At 39.5% G+C, this 27,444-nt stretch overlaps 1 protein-coding gene and 1 pseudogene across 4 annotated transcripts in view; both read right to left on the bottom strand.

Annotated features, from left to right (window-relative positions):
- The window catches only part of LOC307149455, a 426,481-nt pseudogene that overhangs the window by 367,894 nt on the left and 31,143 nt on the right, over window positions 1–27,444 (bottom strand). The window contains exon 3 of the transcript in view: window positions 2,271–2,435. The product of the transcript in view is annotated as an uncharacterized misc_RNA (transcript). The remainder of the gene's footprint in view (window positions 1–2,270; window positions 2,436–27,444) is intronic.
- On the bottom strand, window positions 4,777–25,875 carry pcdh10a (protocadherin 10a). 3 transcript variants are annotated; one of them, XM_079858379.1, is made up of 5 exons: window positions 22,887–25,875; window positions 21,801–21,859; window positions 20,466–20,572; window positions 8,791–8,948; window positions 4,777–6,551 (listed from the first exon to the last, which is right to left on the bottom strand). In XM_079858379.1, the coding sequence occupies exons 1-5, from the start codon at window positions 25,371–25,373 to the stop codon at window positions 6,498–6,500; spliced, it is 2,865 nt and encodes a 954-aa protein (XP_079714505.1). In that variant the 5' UTR covers window positions 25,374–25,875; the 3' UTR covers window positions 4,777–6,497. The 3 variants fall into 3 exon arrangements, with proteins under 3 accessions (XP_079714505.1, XP_079714504.1, XP_079714503.1); XM_079858378.1 differs by having other exon boundaries at window positions 8,631–8,948; XM_079858377.1 differs by lacking the exon at window positions 4,777–6,551 and having other exon boundaries at window positions 7,806–8,948.

Raw genomic sequence — 27,444 nt, forward strand, 5'->3', positions numbered from 1 at the left:
ATCTCCCTCCGAGAGTATAACGTTGCCCGAGCCAGATCCAGAAATGCCGCCGAGGCTGTCTCGTTGGATGATTGGTTTCTCGGGGCAGGCCGCCAAACTGGTCTAGCTGGCTTCTTCATACCAGCAGACTCGGCTTACGATTCAGTTCGGCTGGTGTCCGCCCAAGTCAGCGCTATTCGCTTCACTTCGCTTCACTTCGCTTCACTTCGGTGTTGAGCGAATGTGCCCTGCCAGGCGTGCAGACATCGCAGTCCTACTGGCGAAGGATGCGATTGAGCCGGTCGAGGCCTCACAACAGCCTGTGGCCGAGGAGAGTGGAGACTCCATCCCCAGGCTGTCCAGCTGTTCTGGGATCACTTCGGGGCCACACAGTTACATCTGTTTGCCTCTCCGAACTCACCCCTTTGCCAGTTGTTTACTCCCTGACCGAGTGGAAATCCCTCGACACAGGGACACGGCGTTTCCCCAGTGAGCCTTCTTGCAAAACACTGTGCTAAGTCAGTAAGGAGAAGGAGCAGGTCTTCTTAGTTGAGTCACTCCCCTTGAGTCACTGCAGGCAGCTGAGTTAAAAATCCTGTTTTTAAAGAAATAGTTCTCCTGCTTGCTTGCCTCTTTTAAGAAGGTAGGGGATCTACACGCATTTTCAGTCAATGAATCGTGCCTGGAATTCGGGCCAGCCAACTCTCACGATATCCTGAGACCCCAGCCTGGATACGTGCCCAAGGTTCCTACCTCTCCCTTAAGACGGGACCAGGTGGTGAGCCTGCAAGCCTAAGCCCTGTCCTCCTGTCCTCAATAATGCGGGGGGTCAGAAGGCTTTTGTCTAGGCACTGGAAGGTGGCAGCACTAGTGGCGTTTTAATGGGGATCCCAATCAGTCAGTTCATCCCACTACGTAGAACGTGACCGAACTGAAAGGGAACGTATCGGTTATGTATGTAACCCTCGTTCCCTGAAGGAGGGAACGGAGACGTAGTCCCGTCGCCACTATTGCTGGACCACCGCTGACTCCGGGCTCCCCTCACCTCCTCAGTGAAAAACAAGTGGTGCATGCATCCACTTCCGTATTTATACCCACGCTGTGTGGCGGAGCGTGGAAGCAAAGCTCGCACGCCAATGTGTGCATGGGCTCGTTTTATCAATACTCGAAGATGACAGGCTCCCTAAGCGTGATCCCAATCAGTCGGTACGTCCGACTACATCTCTGTTCCCTCCTTCAGGGAATAAGGGTTACTTATGTAACCGAGACGTTACAAAGGCTTTTGGTCTTTCTAGTGTTTTTCCTTAAGTTCTCTGTTTCATCTGAAACTTCATTTCCTGAAGTTCTTGGATTAGCCTGTTTTAATGTCTTGCTAATAGCACATTTTTTTTATTATTAATACAGTGCTTGCTTGGAAAACACTGGATTGAAATCTCTCATATTTCTTCTACTTCACAGTAATCTCCATCTGGTGTTATGTAGATAATTTCAGCCTTGTGTTTTATGTATTTTTGGTTTTTGTAAACTTTCTTGGCTTTTTAACAAGCTAAAATTACTTTTTCAAATCTCTTGACTTGCACCGATTAGAGCTTTCAGCACTGGCATTGCTCTTTGGATACGTGGCCTTTGACCCGACTGCCTTTAGCTGCTAATGTTTACTTCCTTGCAAGCACCGTTATTTCCATCAAGAAATGCAAATGTAGTTCTTTAGTCATTCTTTATTCAGGTACTCAGAATAAATATGGATATAAGTCCAAACATATCTCTCTCTCTCTTACTCTCTCGCTTATTCTCTGTATAAATGAGGTCCACCCAGGTGTTCATTAAGGTTTGATCGATTCATCTCTGGCTAAGCTCATATCATATTTCGCTCAGAAGGTGCTCCTGATGAGCGGCATTATTGAATAGTGTAGATGTGGATGAGGAGCAGCAGGAGCCTTTTCTGCTTACAGTACAGCATAATGAATGATGTGATATTGCTTTATAAATATGTGCATAGCCTAGCTGTGCTAGCTGATGTGAAATTCTGTGTAACAAACCATTGAGTTTCTGTCAATAATGTTGTGGTGGAGAGGAAAAGGGGTCGGATTTGTTTCACTCATACTCATTTGGAATTGTAGCATTAAATGATGAAGGCATCGATCCTGGCCATAGGGCATTTGTGGTTGTGTTCTCTTTCGTTTAGGTTTGTCACATGTCTGTGATCTGGTATGTCTTATGATGGTGACTAGACAATTATCAGTAAGTTGAGGTCTGGTTTTGTTGCTGGAGGTCATCATATCATAGGTGTGTGTGTGTGTGTTTGTGTGTGTGTGTGTGTGTGTGTGTGTGTGTGTGTGTGTGTGTGTGTGTGTGTGTGTGTGTGTGTGTGTGTGTGTGTGTGTGTGCGTGCGTGCGTTTGTGTGTGTGTGTGTGTGTGTGTGTTTGTGTGTGTGTGTGTGTGTGTGTGTGTGTGTGTGTTGAGTAGATTACTTACAAATTGTAGTTAGTAACGTAATCCATTGCATTACACTTATAAGGTAATATAATCAGACTACTTTTGGATTACTTTTGACCTAACTCGTTTATCACACTGATTTGAATATGATAATCTTGTACCATATTGATATAAAAATACAATGAGAAGAAACAATATTCCATTCTTTGTTATTGTCACAGTTCTGTTTCGTTTCTTTGTGTTTTCGTGTAATTCTACTTGTGCCCACTTGCCTGTGTTCTAGTTAGTTTCCTTGATTGTTAAATAATCTTGCGCCTGTTTCTGTTCTGGTTAATTCGATCTCCCTGTGTATTTAAATCCTTAGTTTTCAGTGATAGACTCATGATTTTCCTTTTAGTTTTGCATATTCAACCCCGAAACATTTAAATATTGTTGGTACAATTAAAGGTTGGTACAAAACATGTTTTGAAAATAATGGTTTGTCTATCTATCTATCTATCTATCCATCCATCCATCCATCCATCCATCCATCCATCCATCCAAAGAACACAGAAACTGTGTGATGCTACCTTAATTTGTTCAGTTATTTATAAATTAAAAAAAACAAGTAATATTAGTAATAGTAATATCACTGGTCTGAATATTGGAGGTACATGAACCAACCCTGGGTTGAATGGGTTTTTTTTATGTTTTTTTCCCCCTCTAATTGCTAAATTTTCTTTTAAATGAAATAAAAATATGTCACAGATGTCTGCTGAGTATGACCATGGTACTGTACCATTGGCCTGTGAAATATTTTTGTCTTTCAGAAAGTGGGGGAGAGGGAGGGGTATGGGACATTATACAGCCCAAATCTTCTCTCCTTCACATTCCTCCCCCTATCCTTCCATCACATGCTTTCACAGTGAAGATAGTCTTTCTGGTTAGTGGTATGTCTCGTGACGAACTCCAGAATGAAAGGAGATAAGAAGAGCTCGACCTCCTACAATCACTTACTTGTTGGTATGATCTTCTCCAGCTCTGACAGTGTCTGTGTGGAGCAGTCGAGCCCAGAGGAGAGGGCAGGTTGGCTGATAACATGTCTTTGTCTGTGGTCATTCAGTGTTTCGCTGATATCTCTTGACCTCGTTTTTATCTGGATGCTGTGCCTGTCTGACATTTCATGGTTCCGACCCCCTCTTTAACCCCCCATCCCCCCAGCTGCCGTGTGACGTGAGAGAAAGCAGATATCTTATTCTTGGTATTTGGAGAATTTTGAAAACGAACTCTGTTTTCACTGATCACCATCACATACTCAAAATCATGTGCAGAGACCCCCAATAGCCAGAACCTCAAACAACACAGGCATTTCACGCTCTCTAAACTATTTAAATCACTAGAATATTTAATTGATAAATATAAATTGTGCTTTATAATTTAAATAAGGATTTTTACAAAATATTTACAAGTGTAACATTTTATTTCAAAAGATAGCTATACTTATCTATGCTATAGTTTAATTTTTAATGTATTAATTTACTTATTTATTTATTCCCTTGCATACCTCAATATACACAATTTAATAAATTGTGCCTACATATGTTTTTGTTTGTTTGTTTGTTTGTTTACTTTGTTGTTTACAAAACTAAAAAAACAAAATATTTTTTAAAAGGCGGATAACCTATAATTGGGTCTGTGGGGTTTTTTTTTTGGTTTTTTTTCTGTATTCATTCTATTCTATTCAATTCTATTCTACTTGAATATATTTTACAAACATAATTCATTCAAGTGATGGCATAGCTGGTCTCCAGTCTTCAGTGTCACATGATCCTTCAGAAATCATTCTAATATGCTGATTTGGCAATCAAGAAACATTTTATATTATTATCGTGGAAAACAATTGTGCTGCCTAATTTTTTATTTTAATTTTTTGTATATTTCAAATAAATGCTTTTCTTCTGAACTTTCAGTCATCAAAGAATCTTGTAAAAATGTATCAACCTTCCCACAAAAATATTTAGCAGCAAAAACTTTTTTCAGCATTGATGATAATATAAGAAATGTTTCGTGAGCAGCAAATCAGCATATTAGAATGATGCTGAAAATTCAGCTTTTCCATCAAAGGAATAAATAACATTTTGAAATATATGAAAATGGTTATTTTATATTAGTTATATATATATATATATATATATATATATATATATATATATATTAAAATAAACATTTAGTCAAGTAAAATTAACAACCACAAAAAGAAAAAAATAAATTTCCTAAATTATTCAAGATAAACCTCACAGGGATGCTGGTCTAAATGGAGACCTCATTTTTACTTAAAAGACTTCACGTTGTTATTGTGAGGACTCATTGTGTCCGTTCTGTGCAAGTGAAAAGTAATTTATATCATATTTGTCCTGGTAGTAAAAGGAGTGCTTGATGTTTTTCTGTTGCTGATTATTCATGCGGGAGTTTTCAATTCAAAGCCTTGTTTTTACATGCTGATTTTACCCATGACACAAAACTGGGTGTTTTTTTTTTTTTTCTCTTTTCTAATGGCCAATCAGGAACACTGGGGAAAAGGCCAGAGAAGTTTAATGTTCAAAACAGCTCTCTAATCACAGTCAGTGTGGCAGGACTGAATAAACATCCGCAATCAAAGTCTTTCATACTCGTGCTTATCATTTCGGGCCAAGAAGTAAAAGATGTTCTGAATTGCTTTGAATGAAACTATGAAGCCTGTGAGCTAATGTGTGTTATATCGAGAGAGAGAGGAGACCGGGTGTTGTCACAAAAGACTGTTTCTCAGTTAGTTTTGAGTCGAAAGTCTAATCATAAAATTAAATATGGTTTTGTTCTTCTTCAACAAGTTAGTTGACACATTTATATTGGGGCAAATTCTTTTATATATTGTATTTGTATACAAAATAGAAAAAAAAGAAAAAAAAATGTATTTTGTGTTTCATCACTGGTTTTACAGATTAAATTGTAGAGATCCCATGGATATTTCATGAATTGTGTATTTTTGCATGAGCAATAACCGTGTGAATGACACAGATTTAGTGCCGGTCTCAACTATATATTGTGTGTAATCTGCTATGGATGTGTTTGAGAGAGAATTATGTCAAATGACTACAACATATCAAATAATTATGCACTTACAGACAGAGAGGCCACACAATTTGAAGCCCCAATTTTAATGCAAGTCTTTTCAGCACTTTGTATTTGTTTATGGCAATATGGTGTTTAGGAAACTATCCAATGGGCTACACAGGTTCAGAAAAAAGTATATTATATATATATACGTTTATATATATATATTGATTTATAGTTATTTGAAGCTTTAAAAGAGAACAGTACACACTTGCACACGTGAAGATAACCACAATGTCAGATGAAGTATATCCGTAGGCCAATGAGAGGACAGAATCGTCTTTTTTTCTTTCTTTTTTTTACTTTTTCCTTTTTTTTTTGTGTGTCCCCCGCATCCACACTTTTTCTAAAGATAGTAACTTCAGAAGAACACTTGACCACACTGATTAAGAAGAAAAAAATAAACGACTATAGAAAACAGTCAAGTCTAAAACGGATAGTTGAGTTTATAATGCACATAGTTTGGGCTGCTCTTTGTACAGTACGTTTGTACAAGTGTGTGTGCGCGTGTGTGTGCGTGTGTGTGTGTGTGTGTGTGTGTCGAAACGGGTAAAGGGCTCAGACAGTTGGTATAGTTTACAGTGGACTGTAAACAGAGACACATTGATCACAGAGCGGAGAGAGTGAGGAAACACCCGTGTCCATTGATCATCCATTTTTCTCCTTTTGTCTCTCCATCACTCCTAATCCCCTTTTTGAGCTCTCTCCCTCTGTTCTTCCCTCTTCTCATCCAGCTTTTCGGAGGAGATTTGGCGAGGTTTCTCAGTCCTGCTGAGACTTCTCAGGGTCCTTGCGTCATCGGATCGCATCCGATTTAATCTGTTTCAGACGTCCGACAGAGCTGGGAACGACCGGATAGGCCGTGATTGAGTTCAGTAAAAAAAAAAGAAACGGAGGAAAATTTAAAAAAGAAACCCTTGATGCTTTTGGCCGGCTGCGTTACTGTGCAAACTCACGCTTTTTCAGGAATGTCCACACGGAAGGTGCTAGGAAATCCTTTTGCGTGCTATAGGGCAAAGAACAGGCAGAGAACATATGGATCGTTAAAATCATGTTCTTACTAATCCTCACATTTATTTCCCAGATTGAGTCTGATCTCACAAGGAAAGGTATTGCTGTTGCCATGTTTATTCATGCACTACTAAAACATCGCTCTTTTTTCAGATAATTACATAAATCTATCTTTAGATCTTGCATTTGAGTGACAACTGTATAAATTATCTTTGTGTGAATGTTAAATTGGTTTTCTGTGAAATGTACTGTATGAAGATTGAGCTTAAACGTAGAATCCTGACATAAAATAGCTTAAAATAAAGTTGAGATACAGTATAAAATCAAGTTATTAAATATAGCATTTATAAATAGTAAAGCATTTAAAATGTGACTGATAATTTAGAGTAACTTTAACACTTGTTACATTAAATGTAATTAAAATATAATTGCAATTTATTTGTAAAATGTAAATGTACAGTAATTGTAATACAATTATACATGCACAGTCATTGTGCATGTAAAATTGAATTAAAATGTTTTTGTTTTTTTTATAATTGTATATATTAAAATACAATCAAATCAAATTAAAAGCAACTAAGTAACCAAGGCGTTACAGAACCTTCTGAAACACATTTCTAGAGCGACATTTTGGCGGTGCGCTGATAAACATCAGTGTTGTGACGTTTTCTTGTGAGTGTTGCCCAAAATTCCCAAGAATAAAAAAATAAAAAAAAACAGTTATGCAAATAGGACAGAGGCGGGGCTTGTGGATATAAGGTCCATCATATCCACAGTCGGCATGATTTTGCCAAGAAAGACATGTTCCTGGATCAACATCTTTTGTTGATCCAGGAACAACATTCCTGACCAAAAAGATAGTCCTAACCCTATCCCTTCCCCTAAACCTAACCCTACACATAACTTATCCCTAAAATCAGAGGGAAATGCTAGGTGAATAAGAATGGTGTAGACGCCCCTAACCCTTGTTGTAAGCCTAAACTTGACATACAGTAGCTATAAACCCATCCCTCAAATCTGATTGGTTGATTGGAATGTTGTTCCTGGATCAACATCTTTGCGATGTTGTACTTGGTGAAATCACATTCACCCATATCCACATGTCTGAAAGGATACAAGCACATGCATGCACACTTAGTCTCCGCCCACAGGAGAACACACAGTGTACACATGCCTTTGCTTTAGTGCAGTAGTAGCAGTACTGCATTAAAACAGGTGTAACAAATTGCTGAATGTTTCAGCGACTGTGAGCGTTTACACTAGTACAGTTTGCATGCTATAATCAGAGGCGAGGAGGCAGGGCGATATGACTGTCGCAAGTGTGATTACAGTAGAGCTGTGGCATATGGTGATTACAACAGACATGGATGCAGTGCTTGATGAGAGAGACAGGTCCTTAATGTAGGATTTTGTTGGATGTATATGAAAGCTGGGAAATAACCGCTTCCATTCCATATGCCATGCTGTGTATTTCTGTTTATTGTGGCATAAAATGGAAATGTGATAAATCATGATTATAGGAGATGCAGAAGCGTGTGATGAGATACAGGCATGTTTTATAGACATACCATGTGTCTAACGTGATTATGATGAAGATAGATTTCAGCTTAAGGAAAAGTCACAGCACAAAAGTATGTGTTATGTAGGTTTGGATGACAAATTAGTTGCAAATCTAGCATTGATTAGCCAAATTTGTAATAAGATGTTTTCACCAGTGTCTTCAGATGCTTTGGGTGGGAGAATTTAGAGGGCAGGGGAAGGACAAAATGTTGAACACAACTCAAACTCGATTTCACTCAAAAAAAATTCCTTTATTGATATGTCCATATATTATACATTTATTTTTTTTGTTTTTTTTATCATTTTGCTTTTGAAGGAAAGGGGAAAACAAATTGGAAAGTGAGAGAGAACAGGTCAAGAAAGGGTGTTTTGAGAAATGGGATTACATTTTTTTTTTTTTAAGAAATATAAATAGTTCTATACAAAGAGAGCCATGGGTTAGAATTGGAACAGATGATGGCAGTGGATCAGATCTGGGGGGTTCAGAAATCGTACGTTTTGAGCGAGTACTCACACAGATAGTTGGGTTTGTAAGGCGCTCGGGCGCTTGGTAAGAGTGTGTGTAGCTCGTGGCGTGTGAGCGTGCCGTGGTGTGACTTGTCTTTGCCGAACGTAGAGAATGATCTATCATCGGCCCGATTGCACGCATCGTCCAGAACCACGCTCTCCTGTACCTCAGTGTCCGGCACCGCGTCCATTCCGGGGACGTGCAGGTTGCTACGGTAATCGGCGCCCTGGCGACTGTCGCCAGGCATGAAGGAGGGCATCCAGCAACGGTCGGAGTGACCCAGAGCCTTGCACTCTTCAGTGCAGTTGGAGAAAAGATCAGCTCCTGTGGAAGACAGAGGAAAGATGGGAGGAAATGTTAGCTTCATTCTAGTCAAACGTAATGTAGACTAGAATAAATAGAGTAATGTTACTATATTTACTATAATGAATATTCTCATTCCATCAGGGGTGTTTCCTCCATGCAGGCAAGGGAGGCAATGCCTCCTCAATAAAATAGGGTGAGAAAATATTCCATATTACAAAAATAAAACAACACATATTTTTCAAAATGTGACATTAAAAAGTGTATCGCTTGTTTTTTTTAAAGTAACACTGTCCAACAGTGCACCAGCAGGTAAAGTTACAGCGAATGTCCACGTCTTTCTGAGAGGATGCAATGCCTCAATCGCTCTATGATTGGATGTGATTGGTTATAATTGGCTACGATTGGTTCACGCGATAAATCCTGCCTTTTGTTTTCGCGCGTTCGCAAATCAGTCTGAATGAACAAAATGAAGGTGTTAATGGGATGACTAATTAAAAAGTAAGTAAACAGCTCACTCACATAGATATCACTGCTTTATGTCATGTCAAAATCAAACTTGAAATGGCCTGAAAACATGATGACTGTGGGGTTTTCAGTGAGCGATCAGTCTCATGTGTCTGTGACCAGTGTTTGATCCCAAAATATGTTGACTATTAAAAAGAACTGCTGAATATCAGTTCACAAATAAAATAATATTGTTTAAATTGGTACTGCCGTAAGTTATTATTTTGTTATTTTTATAAAAATGCTTAAAACACTAACTTGATGAGATTTATACTTGGTTTTAATAAATAGAACATTAATTACATTGTTAATTACATTGTCAAATAATCATTTTTGAAGTAAAGTAATGTTTAACCAGGCAAATGTGACACCATTAAGTGTAAATGGGGACATATATTTACATTTGATTAATTAGAACATTAAAAAAACAGAACTTTGCCTCCTCATTTCTGAACACAACTATATACTATATATGTGTGTCTGTGTGTGTGTGAGCGGCAATGTCCTTGAGCTCGCATTCCGAGATCAATTTAACAAAAAATCTGTTTTGTGGAGTCTACATTTGTCTTCCCTCTGAGACAATGTAACAATCCAACGTCAACAGAAACACAAAGGCAAAATTACTATGAATTATCCAGAGCGCGGAGTCTGAAATTATTCATATTTGAATGAAGATGATTATTTAACCAGACAGATTGCGAGCTTTTTACTCGTTTTATAATCAGCTGCAGTCATTGTCAGGCTTCAGCAAAGCACGGTAATTGACTGGAAGACGGCCCACTGAAAGAAGGATAGTTATATACACAAAGCAGTGAACTCTCCAGCCTTTTGTTTCTCCATGTCTGCCTCTCCACGTCCCTCCCACCAACCGATATTAAACGAGTCTGCTGTGATGTTTTCATGCTCTTTTCATGCTATTAATTTCATCGTGTCTCTCATCGGCCGGTCTCTCAAGTCATTCGTACAAACACTACAGGCAACGCAAGCAAAACTAACAACACTGGGAGAAACCGTCCTCCAAACACACAAGCTCACACGTACACGCTCTTGCTTTCTGACTAATGACTACACAGAGCGTGATAATTAGTCGGTTTCTGAGGAAAAGAACGAGAGGAGAGCTTGAAAGGGAAATAAATGAAAGAGAAGGGCAGAGAGCAGTGTGGCGTCACACTGAACTCTAATAAAGGCCTCTGGATGCAACCCCTACATGAGGGTCAGTGTTTCAAGGAGCGTAAAGACCGGTTCAGAATATGACTGCATGAATAAAGAAATCACTCATGGCTTAGTGGTTATCACATGACAATTCGTAACTATTTTAGGTTTTGTTGAATTGATGGCTAATTCTTATGAATTCGTATGATCTCATTCGTACTCCTTTGTATGATCTGCTTACGCCCCACATACAGTTATGTTTAGGGGTGGACCTTCATGCTTACATGCTTCTAAAAATCATGCGTTTTCATACAGTTCATATCGTACAAATTCATACAAAATCACCACCTTATAAATTGAGCTTTGGCACTCATGAGGACACCAAACTGTCATTAGCAAATTGTCATTTCCCACTGATTGTTGGGGTAGTCATTCTTAACTGTGGGTTCTAACCAACAGACTAGGACCACCACTAAAATGTGTGCTTAGCTTGTCATCAAGGTTAGGGATTTGGAAGTTTGAACTAGGAGAAAAGGTAAGAATAGTAATCAGGGTTAAGCCTTGTTTACATTGACGCATTCAGCCTGGTGTGAACCATCACAGATACACGTGCAAATCAGCGTTTATACTTCATGCGCACTGCATTGCACGATTCTCTGCTAAAGTATATTATTTTTATTCATGAACACGTAACAGGCAATTTCACAGTGCAGACGGAAACAGTCATTCTCTGCCTCCAACATAGGTCCATATTCTTATAACCTTTCCTCAAGTTCGGATTGCAACATACAAAAATTGCAAGCACTGTGATGTCACTGTTGGTCTGCACATTTTTTTACTTGATAATACTAAAATATTCCAGGAGTAAAATCACAGTCAAGATGAGCAGCATAATATGGCATTGCATGATCAATTATGCAGCACCTACATGGCCTGTCTTAATATATTACATGAAATATTAAACTCCTATTTTTTTATTAAAGATGGAAATCTTATTAGTTCTTTCATCACAATTAAATAAGGCATTACTATGTATGTCACTAGGTGCTCTGCACTAATGTCTAATGGTAATCTTTTTTTTTTAATAATGCTTACTGTATGTTTTTCTGCTAAAATCTCAGTGCTATGTGAGCTTCCGGTATGTCATATTTCTAAAAAGTGTTGATCTTAAAGCTACCGTCGGCAACATTTTTTTGATCAAATTCAGTGAAATCGACACTATAATCCGACAGAACAACATAAATAAGGTGGTTTTAGAAAAAAACCCGAGCTTCTAACTCCACCTGGAGCGTGTTATTTGTTTTGCAAAAATCCACCGCTCCCGTCTCATCGGGTCCAATCAGCGCAGGGGGGTGTGAGATCTGACTGTCAATCACAGTTCGTGCACACGCCACAGATCCCCCCTCCCTCGCGCAGACGCTCACATTACAATATCACATGCACACGACACGCCTGAAGTTCGCCTGAAGATTGTACGAAGCGTGATGGCGGAAAGAAAATCTACTAACAAGCTTCCAATTCCTCGGTTATTGCTATCTATGGATAGATTAGCCAGGGCAGCCTACCTCCGAGTCCATGGTGTTGATCGATGCTGAAGAGATGGACGCGTTCACAGAAAATCTGGCGCACACGCACTGACGATGGGCGGGTGCTCGTTGGTAGTGGGGGAGGGGCATGAGAGTTGTAAACATTCAAAATTTTGGCTAAGTCCACTCAATCTGCCAGACTTGCCGACTGCAGCTTTAACAAATTATATGTTATGTTATATTATAAGCTTTAAATACCTTAGTGTAAAGGTGGGTCACATCAATGTTGCTTTATCCTGTCATGTGATACTTCCTCAAGACTTACTTTTGTGCTTAATTTTAACCTCGCTGCACCAGAAGCTGTGGTGACCACTGAGGTTAAATGCAGAAGCGATTGCGCATAGTCCATTACAAAAAGTCAGGTTCTTAATGATGCTGTCTTCCAGAAAATGACAAAACTACAGAAATCATTGTTATAAAGATTTGTTTTTTAAATAATATATCAAAAGTAACATGCATGAGTGTGTAAGCTAACTCTCAGTCCCTCACTGAGCAATGTCTAACTTTCGATCCAGTTGCGTAGTAAATGTATCATTTATAAAAGTGTCTGAATCACGAGTTGATTCATTTTGTAAAGGTTACAGAGTTCCATAAGAGGAATGACCTATATAAGAGGAGCAGATACAGTACTGTTAAAAGAGTGATGCACCAAGGTCAGATTCAAACAAGTACAATGAGGGAGAGCAATAAAATACAAAAGAGAACATGTGAAGTGAAGGAGAGAATGAACGTCTGTAGGCTGATATAAGGAAATTTGAGACACATGTAAAGGCAAAGGCCCAAAGAAAAGGAGAGGGTGGCGGTGGATGCATGTCAGGCCAAACTCTAATCTCTAATTCCTTGTGGCAGAAGCTTTCTGAGTGAGATCAAAAGACAAATCTGTGCTGCTGATAAACCTGACCATACTATAAGTGTATGTGTGTGTTGATGCTTAAATGAACGCACGGGGGATAATGTTTTATTAGTATAGAGCTATTGTAATGATTTGCATAAGTGACCAGGAAACATGTTATTGGTGTGGCTTTAGGACCTGCAGGTATATGCATAAAAGGCTGTAGATTAAATGCACTGACCCAGAATACTGTGCTTATTAGAATCCCTATAGGTGACTTTGGTAGTTGATGAAGCATTATTGCGTGATCAGAGTGTCTGGTTATGTTGTGCTCAGTGAAATCAGCTTGCTTGTAATGCCTCTTTCATTTATTGGACGGCACAGAAAACTCAAGATTCCCAAGATAATTGCTGCTGGATTGTGCGTATCAAGTTACACTGTTAAAAAGAGGGTTTTCTCAGAGATGCCATTGAAGAACCATTTTTGGTACCTCAAAGAACCATTCAGGCGACAGTTTATATTTTAAAAATATAAAGAACTTTTTCCATTATTTTTTGAAGTGCAGGCATAAACATTCACTTGATACAGACATGATACACTTCTTCCATGCTTTTTATTGCTCATATGTTGCTCTTTTAAAGCTCAGGGTACAACAAAGTATATACTAAGCATCAAATCATTTAGTCTCAGATCTGCTAAATAAGTAAGAATAGAGCTATAAAATAAAGATACATTGGTTCATCTTGAAATCTTTGTTTTTTGAATGCAGACTTTGGTGTCTAAGCAGTTTTTGACATTGCTGAGATCTCTTCTGAAACTCTAGAGGAGACGTGAGATTACTCGCGTATTTGTCTCAGGGGAGATCTGAGAAGCTTAAGCAAAAGTCTACATTTTCTCTATCATTGCTGTCAAGGATAAGCAAAGTTAAAAAGATTTCTTATGTGATTCTTCTTCCCTACGTGCTACTCAGGGCTTCTAATCTTACAGACTCAACATCTGAATCCACACTCAGCTCACATTTCTGCTCAGATGTGTTGTGAAATCCATAGATCACTTCCACAAGCTGTCCACTTTGTTATTTCACTATTATATCAGGGTGATGTATATGGACAGAGATATGTGGGTGTACACAGAGGCATAAATCTTGTTAAAGCAGGGATCCAAGGCCATTGTGACATCATCAATATTAAGTACACCGTTAAACCTGACTACATACAATCAAACTCAATGTAATTAGAACAGCGGTCTCTAAATAGCCCCAACCGAGCGAGCAGACAGAAGCTCACAGCATGAGTTTCACATCGATATCACAGTCACATGCAGAGACTCGTGTAGAACATGTAGGACTTGATACCGTCTCATTCGATTGAGGTCTGCTTTTGTATGTGAAAACAACCTTTGAATAACACAGAAAACTAGAATACCATGTCCTGAAAGCAATACTAGTGCGTGCAAGGCAGAAAAGTAATAATCAAGTCATCTTTATTTCTAGTGCTTTATAAAAAGCAGATTGTTTCAAAGCAGCTTCCAAAAAAAAAAAAAGTTCAGTTCAATGACTGTTTAAGTTAATTAATCATGAAGTTAAATTTTAGGGACACATTTACTTACTGGAGTAGGATTTTTCTCCATCTCTGGTAAGATAGCAATCATGATGATAAGTGTGTTCATTAATTATTAGTTGTTAATAGGTGTGCAACGGATCGCAGTTGCACACCAATACAATTTCAATTTCATCCTCCTTTAAATGTTACATTACTTACATCAATGCATACAGCTTTTATTCTATTTTTCATGTGTTTTGAAGAGATCAAATGAACCCCAAACAGAAACAGATGCAGTCACTTTTTTATTTTTTTAAGTGCATGCATAGTGTGTGGTAAAACAGAAAGATAAAACTCGGGCAGACAACACACTCTTAAAAATAAATGTTCCAAGGGTGATTTGCGCAGTGATGCCAAAGAAGAACTATTCTGGGTTCCCCAAAGAACCTTGTACAATTAAAAGAACCATTTTTTCTTTATCTGAAGCATATTTTAATAATCGAAATAACCTTTTTTTTCACTCTAAATAACCTTTTTGTGCAATGGAAAGGTTCCATGGATGTTAAAGTTTCTTCATGGAACCATAGATTGCAACAAAGAACCTTTATTTTTAAGAGTGTAATGTCTGTAATGTAATGTTTAAGTTTTTAATGAGGTAAAATGTACATAAAAAAATTTGAAAATAAGATTTTTGGGGAAATTACTATTATTATTTGGTAACACTTTACACGAGCAATACATTTCTTACAGTATAAATCAATCTTTGTTATTTAATACATTTTAAAAAATGTTAGCTAATAAAAAACAACTGTTCACTGTTAGCTCATGTCCATTAAATATTAACAGATATAACTTTTGATGTTAAAAATATGTTAATAATAATAATTTGATGTATTACTAAGTCAATATATCAATATAAGATCAATAAATGCATTAGAAGTTTCACTGTTAATTCCTGTTAGCTAATATAGTTACTGCAAACAAATGGAACTTTATAGTAATTTGTTACCTATTATTTTTATATTTACATTATTGGGATCTAAGGGACCCTAACATAAGAGCATTACAGTCAATTTCAACAGAATATGAGGGTTAAAACGCTTCTTTCTCTTTCCTTTCTATCTTTTGGCTGAGCTTCTCTTAATCCTCTTGATCCATATGGACCAGGCCCCGCGGTTCGGCACGCATGTGATTCGCGGATTAACTGCTAAGTTTAACCATCAAGTTAAAGTTTATCATTTGGACGTGTTTTGTCTTGCCAGTTTACACATTCAATAGATTTTAAACGCGAAAGAAGAGGCGAAAATCGGGGCTTGCGTGCTATTATCTGAGGAACTAGACTCAGTAATAGTGTTAATGTTTTATGAATTTAACTAATACGAATTTATGTGATTTTGTGGTAGAATAATTTCCTTTACTGTAGACTAACCATCAGATCCTAGTCATCAGAACAGGACCCACATTTGGTGGATATAGTGGGGTGAAGGAGGACATGCAAACGTTGGCACATTGAAGCAACAAATTAGATGGGATTTTTAAGTTTTAAATATTGTTATTTACACAGAAAATCTGTGATTTCATATTGATTTGGGCAGGATTGGGATCTCTGTAGCTTTAACTTTTATTTACAACACATTACAATTAGCACATAATATATCTAAATCATTATTAAAGGTACAGCGAAATTTAGTTATGGTATTAGAGGCTCAGAAAAATGAAGAGAAACAATGTGAAAAAGTAATATACCACAATCACATATGTTCCTATAGAAACAAGGATTAAAATTCTCAGAGGACACTGAGTTCACTTAAAAACAACAATGGCTGTGGAAGAAAAACAGACATTTTCAATTTGGATGGGATTAAAGTCACAAAGTATGTCTGTGAATCACAAAATTACCATCCTCAGGGAAAACAAGTCTAATTCAAATGAGGATTAAGGTTGAAATTATCTAGAAAACAAAGTTTGAATGCAGTCATTAAATGGTTCAATCTGAGTTAAATGCTGAAATTTGGGCTGATAGTTCAGCATTAGTGTTCTCTGGATAAAAAGAACATGACAATGTGGCATCTATTATGCATAGCAAGCGGTAGACCTCAAGGATTTTATGATTTTTTAGCCGTCAAGAGAAATTTGAGCTGCCAGAATAATTGCGTTTAAAACCTAAAAGCGAACTGCATCATTTCTATTGTTCTGCAATACAATACATCATTGTATTGACAATATAGTGTAGCATGTTGCATGCTATAGTTTAACACCTGCACTTATAATAACTATATAAAGAAAGAAAAATAGCGACATGATTTTCCATGAAATCCTATAATTGCAGACCTGTATTCGATTAGACATTAGACATCCTCAGTGCATCTGGGAGCTTTATTAACAACAATGATCTGAGTAGATGCTGGACTCTGGGGTTGCAGACTTCCAGAGAAAAAGGGATGATGCGTTGAGTAAAAACACAATGACTAACTAAGCTGTTCTCTATCAGGAAGCGCTCTGCATCCCACTGTGTGCGTTATTTTCGTCTCTTTCCGCTTCTCTTGCATTTTCTCTTCTGGAGACCTCATCACATCTTTTATCAATGGTGTGCAAAAGCATCAGAATGAAAAGGAAAAACACTGCCAAAGCCCTGCTGAGCAGTATTTCCCTTCAGAACACCTGTCGTCGGGCTGACCAAAGACCTGAGCTCACATGCTGAGGACAAGCATTTTTGCTAGGGTTGGGAGGAAACTTATGCTAATTTTGTTTTGAAGAACAAGAGTGAAAGTAATGACGATTTGCTGAACATCGGGCTGGGCTTTCACTCAAAATCAACTAGCTGCCTTAAGAAATTACCTATATAGCCACTACTGTCTTGGGGAGTGATCAACTATAGCGATGTTACTAACTTAACTGCATTTTTCAGTAATGTGTGTATCAAAGTTGTGTATCTTTTCCAGTAACAAGCTTTTCTATTAAGTGGTGATGTAGTGTGACAAAACACTGCATCACTGCTTTTTGTCACATTGTACCGAACACAGAACTTCATACTGAGCGAGCTGAGGCAATAATCCAAACAATAAACAGCTGTTCGGATGGGTCATGTATACCAATCTTTTTTTTTTTTTTAAGTTGTTGCATATACTTTTTTTCTTCTTAGCAAAACATGTTAAATGCTGTCGTTTGACTGTATTTCATAATGTACGCTGTTTTGCATTGTAATTGTACTTTAAATTGAGATGTTTATTGTATAAATTGCTGAATACATTATATCATCTAATATATATTTTAAAAGATATTGCTTCCTGAAATAGCCTCAGTTTATTTAGCTACCTTTTGTTTGTAGCTTGTAGCAAAGCGTACTATTTCAAGGTAGCACGACTAGAACTTAAATTATGAATAGCTTGAAGCTTGGCGAGCTACAGTTTCAAAGTTATTCCCCCAGCATTGACTTTCACCATAGCTTCAACTATTTGCTTGTGTGTGTGAGTGTGTGTGTGCGTGCAGAGCAAATGGAGTTGCTCTGATTGGGAAATGATAGCATTAAATTACAGCGACAGGAGTGATTTGATTAACGTCATCATCACCACACATCCCTCATTTATAGATAATCATCAATCTATCGCTCACTCATGTTAATCTAATTGTGCAATTTGTCACGCCTCTGTCTCTTTGCAAACAAATGCAGATGTAACAGTCTAAATCGTGTAAAGGGCCATTTTCTGACCTCAGCTCTTCTAGCTTGACACTCATGCTCGTTTGAGAGACCCAAAGGCCATTGAAATAGATTGAAAGATATACTTTGAAGTACCAGGCTTTTCTAATCTCATAAGAATTGATTATAAATACAATTTCAATTTCATCCTCCTTTAAATGTTACATTACTTACATCAATGCATACAGCTTTTATTCTATTTTTCATGTGTTTTGAAGAGATCAAATGAACCCCAAACAGAAACAGATGCAGTCACTTTTTTATTTTTTTAAGTGCATGCATAGTGTGTGGTAAAACAGAAAGATAAAACTCGGGCAGACAACACACTCTTAAAAATAAATGTTCCAAGGGTGATTTGCGCAGTGATGCCAAAGAAGAACTATTCTGGGTTCCCCAAAGAACCTTGTACAATTAAAAGAACCATTTTTTCTTTATCTGAAGCATATTTTAATAATCGAAATAACCTTTTTTTTCACTCTAAATAACCTTTTTGTGCAATGGAAAGGTTCCATGGATGTTAAAGTTTCTTCATGGATTGCAACAAAGAACCTTTATTTTTAAGAGTGTAATGTCTGTAATGTAATGTTTAAGTTTTTAATGAGGTAAAATGTACATAAAAAAATTTGAAAATAAGATTTTTGGGGAAATTACTATTATTATTTGGTAACACTTTACACGAGCAATACATTTCTTACAGTATAAATCAATCTTTGTTTTTTAATACATTTAAAAAATGTTAGCTAATAAAAAACAACTGTTCACTGTTAGCTCATGTCCATTAAATATTGACAGATATAACTTTTGATGTTAAAAATATGTTAATAATAATAATTTGATGTATTACTAAGTCAATATATCAATATAAGATCAATAAATGCATTAGAAGTTTCACTGTTAATTCCTGTTAGCTAATATAGTTACTGCAAACAAATGGAACTTTATAGTAATTTGTTACCTATTATTTTTATATTTACATTATTGGGATCTAAGGGACCCTAACATAAGAGCATTACAGTCAATTTCAACAGAATATGAGGGTTAAAACGCTTCTTTCTCTTTCCTTTCTATCTTTTGGCTGAGCTTCTCTTAATTTAGACTAATATCTCCAAATTGACGCTGTAAGAACAAACGGAGGCGAGGTAGGGATGTGTGAAGGAGATAGCGTGTGTGTGTGTGTAAGTGGTTGTTAATGCAGTGGTGCTACCCCTGTCAGTGTCCCAGGCCTTCATCTTAACCTTGCTGTGATAATTGGCTATGCGGAGACAGGCGTTGAAATGGGAGTGCTGAAACTGCGAGCTTGCCAACACACACCCAGAGGAGAGCAGGGAAGGAAAGGACACACACACACACACACACATCTTCTCATTTTACCTATTTGATGCTCTAATAAGTTTTCAAAAAAAATCTCAGTCTCTCTGCCTCTTTCCCTTCCTCCTTCTGTGATTTCCCCCCCCCCCCCCCCCCCCCAGAAAGGATTATATCAAAGGCCTTTCTACAGTAAAGTTCCTTCAAACAGTAGTCACCTAAAATGCGAAACCATGCTCATTTCAAAAATTTGTATTCCATTGTGTGCAGCGCATACGTAATATCTGGCAACCCGTCATCTAACTGTTTGCCAAACCAAAGGCTGAATGTCATGATTCTTTGGAGAGAAAGGTCAAAGCTTTATCCAGTCGAAGCCGTAAGGCTCCACCTTGATCAATAAACCAGCAGAAATGAAATATAGAACATGAAAGTCAAACAGCTCATCAAATTGAATATAAAGAAAGAATAAACAAAATTAAAAATAAAATGAATCTCCAACAAACTATTGCCATTTCACCGTGCTCGACTCAAAGGTTTTTGGCATTTGATATGAATGGAAAAATAATTGTGTTTGGGGGTGTGGGTGGGGTGGTGGGTAGCTGTTTGGGTTTGTTACCGTGGAAGCTTTCAAATACTCATTAAATGCTTCAGAAAGCCTGTTCATCAGACAAGTCAGACTCGTTCGTGGCATTGACTGAAATCCATTTAGCTTTGTTGACAGATGTATAATTTCCATGCAATCCCTATATTGATCCACTGTTGGAATCGGTTAAAGGCTTGTCGCGTTGTTTTCAAAGCCACAATGAGAGCAATTTCCCAATGTCTATGTTTCTCCTCAGCATTCATTCCCCAGGGGCCTTTCACCCATCTATGCTTATTTCAGGTGGACAGTAGGAGAGAAACTCGTAATCAACTCACCTGCTGTGTGGCCCCGGTTGGTGGCGTCATGGTCGCTGTCTCCCTGCTCGCTATCTCCATGCCCGCTGTCTTTAGAACTGACGATATCTGCCTCTTGAAACGCTGAACTATAAGGGAATTTTCATTGTTTAGTAGACATTTGGTAATTGGAGCTTTGTACTGCATTTGTCCATTAGAAGTATTGATTGTTTTGGTTATTTAACACTTTTGGCACAGTTTTACATTTTAGACTGCTGATTAAATTCGATATCAAATACTGAATCAGACTTGTGCTGTGTAGTTTGAAACATTAGGATGACACATGCGACGTTGAGTAAAATCTTGGGATTTTGGCTAGGGCCAAATCATTTACACTGCTCTTGCTTTATATCAGTGTGTCTGTACCTATTCAACCATATTTTTGGGCACAAACTGTACCCAGAAGTTAGCTTAATTTGACAAAACCTCCTTTTGGGGACATAATATTTTTCTTTTTCTTTTTGGAACATTCTAAAAATGTAGAAAGATTTCTGTTAGGGTGTGGGTTTGGTTTAGGTCATAGTATTTATAACTGGTTGTATATAAAAATAACAGAAGTCTATGCAATGTTCCCATTTAGATAGTTTGAACTTCTAAGGTCTGTCTTTCTGTGTGTGTGTGTGTGTGTGTGTGTGTGTGTGTGTGTGTGTGTGTGTGTGTGTGTGTGTGTGTGTGTGTGTGTGTGTGTGTGTGTGTGTGTGTGTGTGTGTGTGTGTGTCCACAAAGATGCCAATATCTGAAATCCTTGTCCTTGTGGGGACATTTTTGGTCCCCATGAGTAAAACATCTTATAAATCATACTAAGTAATGATTTTTGATAATGTAAAAATGCAGAAAGTTAGTATAATGGATAGAATATGTGACCCTGGACCACAAAACCAGTCTTATGGGTACATTTTTTTTAATTGAGATTTATACATCATCTGAATAAATAAGCTTTCCATTGATGTATGGTTTGTTAGGATAGGACAATATTTGGCCGAGATACAACTATTTGAAAATCTGGAATCTGAGGGTGCAAAAAAAAAAACGAACCATTGAGTAAAAAAAAGTTGTCCATTTATGTTCGCGATTGTGCTGCATTCACTCACAAAAATACATTTTTGATATATTTAAGGTAGAAATTTACTAAATATCTTCATGGATCATGATCTTTACTTAATATAATGTTTTTTGGCATAAAAGAAAAATCAATAATTTTGACCCATACAATGTATTGTCGGCTATTGCCACAAATATACCCGTGCGACTTATGACTGGTTTTGCTGTGTATGTGTGTGTGTGTGTGTGTACAGTGCATGTGAGCAATCATCTCACCTGTTAACACGACGGGGTCTATCCACCAAGTAGCTGAGCTCAGTTCTCTGGTGCTTGGTCTATAAGACATAAACAATAACAATAATTGAGTATGGCATTCTAAGTATAACATTCTACATTTATCATTAAAACACTGGTCAGGCCTCTGTTCTGCTCTGTCCATGCACTAGAGCACCTCAACCATAGAACCGCCTTTGTTCCACTGATACCCAGCGACTGTGTGCTTTGCATACTTAAACCCTTGTCCAATACACTCCCCCCTCCCTACTCAGTCTTGACTCCAGAGGGCTACACCCTTTCAGAGAATGCCAGGGGATAGTAAAGTATACCTTGTTGGATGGCCGGGGCTCACTTAAGATAAAATGGCTTGTCTCAGAGGCAAACGGCAAAGATGCAAGAATAAATGTGATAGCAGTTTGTAACCACCCACAATTCACCCAGAATTCACTTTCCCCATATATTCCAAGTATTGGTCAATCATATAGTATTTTCATTGATCTTTTCTGAAATGTTTACATTAAGGATTCCCTCCAGTCTTGACCCTAAAGTGCTGTAGTGTAATTAAAGGATCTGAAAAAAGCACTACAGCTCTGAGCTACCTTTAAAAGCACTATGTGAGTCATAAGCAAGCAGATGATTACAATCTGACATTACTAACAGAGGAAGCTGAAAGATCAGACTGAATAGACTTTAAAGGTGCATATATGTAGAGATAAATTTGGTGCACTGTTTCCATCCACTGAACTTGTCACAATGAATTATATAATTTTTACTCAATAAATAGCAATAAATGGTAACACTTAATATATAAATAAATACACACACACACACACACACACACACACACATACATATATATATATATATATATATATATATAATGATGCTTAACACATTAGCAGTTCATTTGAATTCCTATATGAATGTATGAAAATATATTAAGTAATAAAATCAAAGATAGTTTCTCGACATGAATATGTTGATGATGTAAGTTAATATGGTAATGAGATGCTATTGATGTAAGCATTTCATACTGAATTCACATAAAGCGTTGCCCGTGGTGTAGGTAATAAAATGTGTTTTCACCTCGCTCGATAAAATGCTCCCGTTAGAGATGATATCTGGTTGCTGATCCGCGTATCCGGCAACGATTGCCCCGCACGGGTTGTGCTCTGTGTCTGTGCTCCGGGATGGACTGCACGGTTTGAGAAACATCAGGTCGGTTTTGGCAGACTCCGGTGTCAGGCACACCTGGTAGCAGTAGTTCTGATTCTGGTGGTGCGAGCCGAAGCTGCCCGACTCTTCCACTGGCACCTGTGCGGTACTGGCTACATTAGTGCTCTGAACGAGCATGATGTCCGATTTACTGAGCTTCTTTTTGCGCCCGCGCGCTTGGCGACTGCAGCACTGACAGCACGAGTCTCCGGCCATGCACGTGTAGATGTTCAGTTTCTTGTCCTTCTGACAGCGCACCGCCAGCACGATCATGGCGAGGAGGAAGATGAAGGACACGGAGCCGAGAGCGATGATGAGGATGAGTGTGAGGTCCAGCGAGCCCTCTTTGGACTTCACTGACCCCCGGTCGCCGCTCCGGCCCTCCACGCTGTCCACGAGCACAACGTTGATGCTCGCGGAGGACGAGAGCGGCGGCTGGCCGTGATCGCGGACCTCGATCAACAGGTCGTACGGGTGCGGCGGGTCCCGTTTGCTGGATACCCGGCGCGCGGTACGCAGCTCGCCGGTTCTCCAGTCCATCCGGAACATGCCGAGCTCGTTTCCCCGGAGGATGCTGTACGACAGGCGCGCGTTCTCACCATCATCAGCATCCGTTGCAACAATACGGGTCACCAGGTATCCCGGCTCGGCTGAGCGGGGCAAATGTTCCCTCGCGGTGCCGTTTTTGCCCAAAGGTGCAATTACAGACGGGGTATTGTCATTCTGGTCCACTATGATTACATTAACGGTGGCGTTGGCAGTTAACTCTGGCGCACCGGAGTCCTTGGCGTGCACCATGAAACTGAAATCTTTTATTTGCTCGTAATCAAAAGAGCGCAGAGCGTACAAGTAGCCGTTCTCAGAGTTGATTGACACGTAGGTTAAGATGGACATACCCTGTATTTCGCACTCCAATATGGAGTAGGTGATATGGGCGTTCTGTCCAACATCTGGATCCACGGCGCTCACTGCGTAAATGTAAGCGCCCGGGACGTTATTCTCTGTCACATACACGTCGTAAACCGTCTGCATGAATCTAGGCGCATTGTCGTTTTCGTCCGAAACGTGCACTTTGATGGACTTGCTTGTGGAGAGAGAGGGCACCCCCTTGTCTTTGGCGACCACCGTGAGCGTGTACGACTCCGCTTTCTCGCGGTCCAGAGGACCGTCCGTAACGATCGTGTAATAGTTTTTGAAAGACGACTTGAGTTTGAACGGAACCTCGCCGTGCAGCTCGCAGGTCATCTGTCCGTTCTCGCCGGAGTCCCGGTCAGTGACGCTTAGCAGAGCGATCACCGTGCCCGGGGCAGCCTGCTCGCTTACCGACTCCGTTACCGTGCTGAAACTAATCTCTGGCGTGTTGTCGTTCACGTCGATGAGTTTGACCAGAACTTTGCAGTGCGCGGGCACGGCGTTCGGCCCCATGTCTTTCGCCTGCACGTAGATCTGATGCGTGCTGCTCTCCTCGTAATCCACCTCGCCGGTCACTTCAATCCTCCCGGTGCGCGAGTCGATGTTAAACAGATCCCGAATACGCGGCGGATTGTGACTACTTAGAGAATAAACAATCTCTCCGTTCTGGCCCTCGTCCATATCGGTGGCATTGAGCTGAATAACGAGCGTGCCAACTGGAGAGTTCTCGCGCAAGCTCACAGAGTAAACGGATTGATCGAACGTGGGCGCGTTGTCGTTTGAGTCCAGTACTTTAACCACTAGCAGTGCGGTGCCGGTCCTCTGCGGCTGCCCTCCGTCCACGGCGGTGAGCACGTACCTGTGCACCGCCTGCTGCTCTCGGTCCAAGGGTTTATCCAGCACGAGCTCCGCGAACCGGTTGCCGTCGCCCTGCGTCTGTACGTCCAAATAAAAGTAGTTGTTGGTGGTGATGGCGTATGTGTTCAAGGCATTAGTCCCCACATCAGGGTCGAAGGCGTTCTCCACCGGGAAGCGGGTGCCCGGTGTGGCGCTCTCGGTGATCTCCACGGTGATGTCCGTCTCTGGGAAACTCGGCGGATTGTCGTTAATATCCATGACCTCGATCTCGACGCGGAACAGCTCGAGTGGGTTCTCCAAAAACACTTCGAGGTGCAGAAAGCACGGGACGGTCTGGCGACATATCTCCTCTCGGTCGATGCGCTCGTTCACCACCAGCGCTCCGTTCTCTAAGTTGACCTCCAGGTACGGCGTGCGCGAGCTAGGCACGGTCTGGAAACGGCGCGCGGAAAGTTTGGTGATGTCCAGCCCCAGATCTTCGGCGATATTTCCCACAACCGTCCCGCGCTCCTGCTCCTCCGGTACCGAGAAGTGCAGCTGCGATAACCCTCCATCCAAGATCGAGAAAAAGAGAAATATCAAAATCATCTCCAAACAACAAGTGCACTCCTCTTTATCCCCTCGCTCTGTCTTGACTCCTTTTCTTCTCCAGTCACAGCTTAGGAATTACCCATCGCTTTGGTCTAAGAAAACATTTGCACTGTGCAATTTCCCAAATGAACATGAAAGCTCCTGTGTTGTACGGTGTCAGCCTGAAACCATGTCGCCATATGCGCAAGATCTATAGCCATTTGATAATGCTGTCTCAAGGAGAGCAGAATTTAGTAGTCCGTGCGTCACAGAAAGACATTGCAGAACCTACAGATAGCCCGATCCTTAATACTGAGGAGCAAAACCTTAGCAAAACTCTTTTGCCTAATAAGTATATAGATCAATTTAAAAAATAAAATCCTGAAGGCGACCTATTGCAGACAAATAACACTTTTCTACATAGGCTATAGTTGTCTAATGGTTCTTAATAACTGCGGGATGCTTAGAAATCCGTAGGTCCCCTCTTCTCGAGTTCTGCAAGGAGAGTGAGCATCAGTGCGTTGTTTTGCGCAGAGCTCTTGCCACCAGCAGCCAATGGACACTCCGGACTGCCAGCGCTGCGTCACCTGATTCGACCGTGGGAATGTCAATCACACGCGCCCTCCCTCCTCAGTGCGCCCTTACATCCCCACTCCAGCTCACTTTAGAAGACATGTGAATCAATTCTCATTCTCCGTTTAAAGTCAAACAGGCGCATTCAAGGTAAATATTAGCACGGGAGAACACGATTCACGGTGTTCTGAAATCCTTTTTAGCCTACCTGTCAGTTTCTAGTCTTGACCAATTCATTCCTTTGACTATTTAGCTTTGGAATATAAGTAGAATGTACGTGTTTGACTGTATTTGACAAAATGATGAATGTCATACTTATTTAAGAATCAATTCTTAATGACACCAGAATGTTTTGAATCTGAAGCACGGAAAGTGTAGGCTACTCTTTAGTATGCAGTTCACGAGCGCGCATGCTGAGAGCGCGTGTATGTGGAGGAATCTCTGAAAGAAAGAAAAAAAAAAGAAAACATGCTAGTAATTTCAATGGGGGAAAATTATTAAAAAAACGTTTGAGTAAAAGCGTGTTTACAAGAAGTCACCTTGCAGTATAAGGTTAAATAGGATACGTCTTATTATGGTCAAATATTGTACAAATATTTTACACGTTGGAATAGTGTGCATGGGGAAGGTAAGTAGCCTACAATATTGTTGAAAGTATTTGCTTTTAAGTAAAAAGTATGAATCTCCTTATAAGTGATGGGCAAAGAGCATTCCCAGTATCCCCTGCTTGAACCATCATGTTTGTTTGTTTTATTAGTACATTTAGTGTCGAATGCTATAATAGTTAATATTTTTGCATTAGGTTATTTAAGCGTCACGTGTTACCCTGATGGTGTAATTTTGAGTAAGTGCTGTCTTTGTTATTATTGGTTTCAGGCTGACTTTGTACCACCAAATTGATCATCAGTACATTTTAGGCTACATCAACAAACAAACAGCTCAAATTGGTGGGTATCTAGGATTAACAACCCAATTTCATGACACCTACCTGCAAAATATATGTCTTCACTGTTTCCAGCAAATAATGCAGGGTTTTTTTTTACGAAAATGTAACATTTTACAGTGTGGCTTCTTGTGGCAGACCCTTTTTGCAGCTAATGAGATTGTCATCCGATTGTTTACCTGCGAGCCTCATATCAGTAACAAGATTTATCTCTCCGTCTTTCCTTGCGTTTTATCTCATTCTCTAGACTGCTGTATGCCTGCAACAGGATAAACTGATTGTTTGATATCAAGTCAAGAAACAAACTCTCATTTTAGAATGCACTCCTCTCTTTTCCTCTGGTATTAACACAGTAACGTGTGGGTGCTGTGTTAAGCTCTTGTCACACGGCTACCAAGTTCTCTTCGTGTCGCAATGAGTTGAAAGCTCTCGCGCTGTCCGTCTCTTCCGCGTGCACTATCCGCCCTCTAGCGGAAGCACGGTGAACTACTGGCCTGTCGTGTATAACTGAGGGGAGAGATTTCGGAGACATGATTGTAGCGTTTTATTATGTATTTTAATCGTCACCTCAAG

The sequence above is a fragment of the Squalius cephalus genome, assembly GCF_949319135.1.
Source record: "Squalius cephalus genome assembly, chromosome: 2".
Classification (NCBI taxonomy): Eukaryota; Metazoa; Chordata; class Actinopteri; order Cypriniformes; family Leuciscidae; genus Squalius; species Squalius cephalus.

Bases quoted from the DNA above. Each gene is read 5' to 3' on its own strand.
- pcdh10a (XM_079858377.1), bottom strand. From the start codon at position 25,373: ATGATTTTGATATTTCTCTTTTTCTCGATCTTGGATGGAGGGTTATCG. The intron at 21,860-22,886 runs GTGAAAACACAT...TATGTCTTATAG, and splicing joins GGAGCATTTTATCGAGCGAG to ACCAAGCACCAGAGAACTGA. The intron at 20,573-21,800 runs GTGAGATGATTG...ATTCCCTTATAG, and splicing joins AGACCCCGTCGTGTTAACAG to TTCAGCGTTTCAAGAGGCAG.